At 32.2% G+C, this 4,423-nt stretch overlaps 1 protein-coding gene across 2 annotated transcripts; it reads right to left on the reverse strand.

Moving 5' to 3' along the window:
• Positions 1–2,164: 2,164 nt before the first annotated feature.
• Positions 2,165–4,317, reverse strand: LOC118042885 (uncharacterized). 2 transcript variants are annotated; one of them, XM_035050623.2, is made up of 5 exons: positions 3,994–4,313; positions 3,718–3,800; positions 3,397–3,508; positions 2,885–2,959; positions 2,165–2,777 (listed from the first exon to the last, which is right to left on the reverse strand). In XM_035050623.2, the coding sequence occupies exons 1-5, from the start codon at positions 4,270–4,272 to the stop codon at positions 2,598–2,600; spliced, it is 729 nt and encodes a 242-aa protein (XP_034906514.1). In that variant the 5' UTR covers positions 4,273–4,313; the 3' UTR covers positions 2,165–2,597. The 2 variants fall into 2 exon arrangements, with proteins under 2 accessions (XP_034906514.1, XP_073264384.1); XM_073408283.1 differs by lacking the exon at positions 2,885–2,959 and having other exon boundaries at positions 3,994–4,317.
• Between the last annotated feature and the right edge of the window lie 106 nt (positions 4,318–4,423).

Here is a 4,423-nt window from a genome sequence, read left to right on the forward strand (position 1 = left end):
CCTATCTAAACACTACTTCATAATCTCTACAAGGTATTGTTTCAAACTTACTAAGTCTGCCATAATAAACTTTGGTTTTGTCCTAAAAAAGTGTGTCTAGAATATAGTTTACATGTCATTCCAATTTTGAACAAAGTTTGGTGGTAAATTTTAAACCAAGTAAATGCACTTCCCATTAATGAATTTAGAAACAATCTTAACTTTAAAAGTTTAGAATTAACAACTTCTTTACATTGATGAATGAATCTAGTTATGTATTCCAGAACATATATCGACCCTTGACCATTGAACAATGTAAAGTCTAGGAATATAAAATTGGTGGGATAAGGGTAGATTCTATATATATAGTCTGGATAGGGTCTCCTATAGATTAGTCTATGGATTTGTTAAACCCTTGAACCATAAGCCTATTCAACTACCCCTAAAATATATTCTAGATTAATCATATCTAGTAGGATATTAAACTTTGGATCGCTTGGTATCATTTCTTAACCCATGTTTCTCGGTGAAATATTTTTATAATTCATAATCATTGCTCTTGAATTACTTTATGCTTCTTCTATAACTACAAGTTTTCCTAAATTTATTTTAGATTCTAATGAGAAGCTACTTTTTAAGTTGAACTATTTTGGTTAAATTGGCTTTTTACCAACTGGCTTAGGATTTTTAACCTTCTTAAAGTTTGATTCTTTAACCTTCTTCTTATTTATGTGGTTTTTTACTTCAATTACCATCGATTTAGATATATTATCAACTATTTTCATCATCATATGTTAAAGTCAGATATTATTTCATCATTTTCACTTTTTATTTTGGCACTTAACTTAAGATTAACATCTTCCAGTGTTATAACAACTTCTTAACAATAAATTTTATTGAAGTTACGTAGTATTTTATTAAAGTCTGTCTCTCTAATATTAGACTCTTGCATAGTATGAGTTGACCTATCATTCATCATTGTAATCTCTTTGTAATAATTATTATAAATTTTTATTCTTGTTTTTAACCTTTTCCTCTATTTCTTTAGCAAGGCGTCAATATTTTCCATCAATGGTTCTATTAGTTTTATCTAATCTTCGTTTAAGATATGCATATTTCTCTTCTAATGATATATATATATAATATATATATATATATATATATATATATATATATATATCCTAAAAAGTTGGTCTTTCATGTTCTGTATCTACTCATAATTTTAAATTTATATTATAGAGTTACACGAGTATAAATATTATTAAATTCACCTCCACACAGACAATAGTTAAATTGAAGAAGTAATCAAATAATTAAAACAACTTGAATATAAAGTAAACTCAATAACTTAGGATAAAAAAAGGAATACTTATATCCACAAATTAAAACTCCTAGATAATGCAACATCTTTTAAGTAATTTTTTTTTATGTAATTGAAATTGCAAGCCCTGCTAATTACAAAGAAAATTGTAAATATATTTGATTATCACCTATATATTTATCACCTATAGAGTTATCACTTATAAATATTACCTATTTGTTTCAAGTTTAAAAGTTTCTGAGAACTTGATAAAATTGCAATGTAGTGATTTTAGTTTTTTGTTGAATCGTAGATGATTATCTCCCCTGCAATCTGTCTTATATAGTGACGTCAACACATCAACAACTAATTACCTCATACCATTTAGGATTCTCCACTAACTTCTTATTAACTGCTAATAGCCTTTTATTTTTTTGAGTTTTTATTCCATGATCTCACGTTCATAATAAGTAGCTCGTTATACTTGTTTGTATAATCATGTGTATGTGAAAATAACCCTTATTTTTTAAGTTTCTTTCAATTAATTCAATTATCATATAGTTATAATATAACTCTCTCTATCTATTTCCCATAAAAACTTATAATATAACACTAGTAATGGAATAACTCTCTTTATCTATTTCCAACTTATAATACAGCACTAGTAATAGACAGTTCATGAGAAAGTTTCTTAGTGGACAAGCGCTCTCAGAGCGATGAATTACCCTGTGCAGCCATAAATTACCAAAATGGGGAGCGGCTGCTTTACGCAGGTTCGATGACATTCCAAGCTAGGGAAAATTATCGAATCTGGTTCCATTTAGACCGTCTTTGAGGACTGCTATTTTCTTAATTAGCAACAATCATAAATCTCAACAAATTGAATGGCAAATACATGAAACGATTTTTGCTGTTTCAAGTGTTTTGTCTCGTATTTCTTAGAAGAGAAGATACAACTGTGGTTTCTTCAAAATGTCATCAAGCAACACGATGGAAGGCCTGCTCTACAAAGGAAAACAAAATTGACAAAAGGTACAGCAGTGAATACGATCAAGCCTATGGTGTAATATTTCTCTTGCACACATACATCAGAAAAACCAGGTTTGTCTTCAAAAACCTGACATATGCTTCTACTCATAAGAGAAATTTCCGAATTATCTTTGCGCTCCCTGGAAAGTGCTTATAGTAGTTCCCTCATAATGTCAAGCGATTCAATGTCCAGCTACTCTACAGTGGAATTGATAGCCCTTAATTCTAGGACATCATCAACTGTCAAATGTTGTCAAAAAGGCAACCAATATAGGCTTGAATAATGCCATCACTCACTCATGCCATCACTTCCTTCAATATCACCAAGTCCATCAGACGCTTCCTGATCCTCTTTGCTATCTTGATCTGTTTCCATGGCATCTTCAGATTCCTCGTCATCACTTTCATCATTGTCCTCGTAAATTACAGGAGTTACTGTATGATTTTCATCTGATGCATCATCAACAACCTGTTTGCAGGAGAAAAGGAAAAACAAAAGAAAGAAACAAATGATCACGTTGTCAATAAATCAAGCTGCATTAACCACTATCTGCATAATACCGCACAAAAACATACCCCTGCGTAGAGAAAGTCTATGCAACTTGACAATTGAAGAGCTGACTGGAAAGTTGACACTCGGGATTCAATGAGCTGAATAAAACCAACATGCTTTAAATTAACACTTTAAGAGGAATTATATAGTGATCATCCAATTAGATTCAATAGCACGTAATAATGCAAGCATCACCACTTCAAAAAGATGTTAGATACCCAATAATCTGCATTGAAATTTTAAATGGAACTCGGTATTCAATTATGACCAAGTAAATGGAACTCAACACTCCATCAGTAAAGAACAGTCTAGTATCTTCTTTGAAATTTAAGGAAAGCCAATATCTGATTGTCTCAACTATATTACAAATGAAAAACAACTCGATAATCAAAAAGGGAAAAACAATTGGTTGAAATGCAAAAGGATGTTCAAAGTGTATGGATGGGCATGAATTTACAGAAGAAAAAGATTTTTTTCGTTTTTTTTGCTATGCATCACCATCAGAGTCTTTCCAGGGTGAAGTTCTCATTTTCACCTGATATAAGGAATTCAAAGCATGTAAAGAAGATTCCTGAGACATTATTCCAGTTGAATGTTGAAGAAGTAAACTTCTTAGCCAAGGAAGAGCACACGCCAAGATTGCACCCCTGGAACAAAAACACATTACATAAGACCTGACAATAAGATATTTTTGTTTCAAATCCAACAGTACTTTTCTATCCCCCCTTTAAGAATTTTAAGATTAAAGAGAGAAGTTCAATGAAATCCACAAACTAAATACAAATTTGAAAGGTTCATGGACAGATAGACTGCCAGATTCACCAGATACAACTTGATAAGACAAATAATTATCCACCTGGAGTGAATTATGGATAGAAGAGACTGTAAGAGCTTGAGCACATCAGATGGATTGAGCAGTGAGATTGAATTTGCAATAACCTGTAAACAGAAAATCTCCAACTTATGTACCAGTACATTTTGTTTCTTGATAAAAACCTGCTTATTGAAAACAAATGTGAAAAGAAGTGAGCACCCAAGTTTTTGGTGAGAATACTAGCAATTGGTTTCACACTAAAGTAAACCTCCTGTAGGTGAAGTTCAGCATTAACATATCTAAAGCGGAGAAAACAACCTTCTCATCTTGGGTGTATAAGCAATCTAATAGAAGAGCACGATCATCAGCACGCAATGCTTGCTTAAGAAGAATGTTAACAGAGTCAGCACTTGGAGGCTTTGCATGAGGAGGTGATTCTTCTATCTCAAGGCTGTTGGTTTTGCCATTATCTTGTAAAGTTATACTAGCAAGTTTTTCCCCCATGGTCGGCTCATTGACATCATACTCAACAAGGACTCCATCAGTAGCTGCACCATGTTCTATATCAGTTAAGTGAATGTGTGAGCGAGCATACATTAGTATTCAATCCAGTAATAACAAAATTATTTTGTCAGGCATTTGTGTCACACTAACACTCCTGGTGGTTCCCAACGAATAGGATAAAACACTAGCAGGAGCTGAATGTAAGTATTTGACTAGAATTGACATTGTCAACTTCCACGCATGT

Source organism: Populus alba, chromosome 3 (genome assembly GCF_005239225.2).
Source record: "Populus alba chromosome 3, ASM523922v2, whole genome shotgun sequence".
Taxonomy (NCBI): domain Eukaryota; kingdom Viridiplantae; phylum Streptophyta; class Magnoliopsida; order Malpighiales; family Salicaceae; genus Populus; species Populus alba.

Coding starts and splice junctions, on each gene's coding strand:
- LOC118042885 (XM_035050623.2), bottom strand. CDS start 4,272: ATGTATGCTCGCTCACACATTCACTTAACTGATATAGAACATGGTGCA. Junction 3,801..3,993: donor TATACACCCAAGATGAGAAG/GTTGTTTTCTCC, acceptor TTCTGTTTACAG/GTTATTGCAAATTCAATCTC. Junction 2,778..2,884: donor TAGACTTTCTCTACGCAGGG/GTATGTTTTTGT, acceptor TCCTGCAAACAG/GTTGTTGATGATGCATCAGA.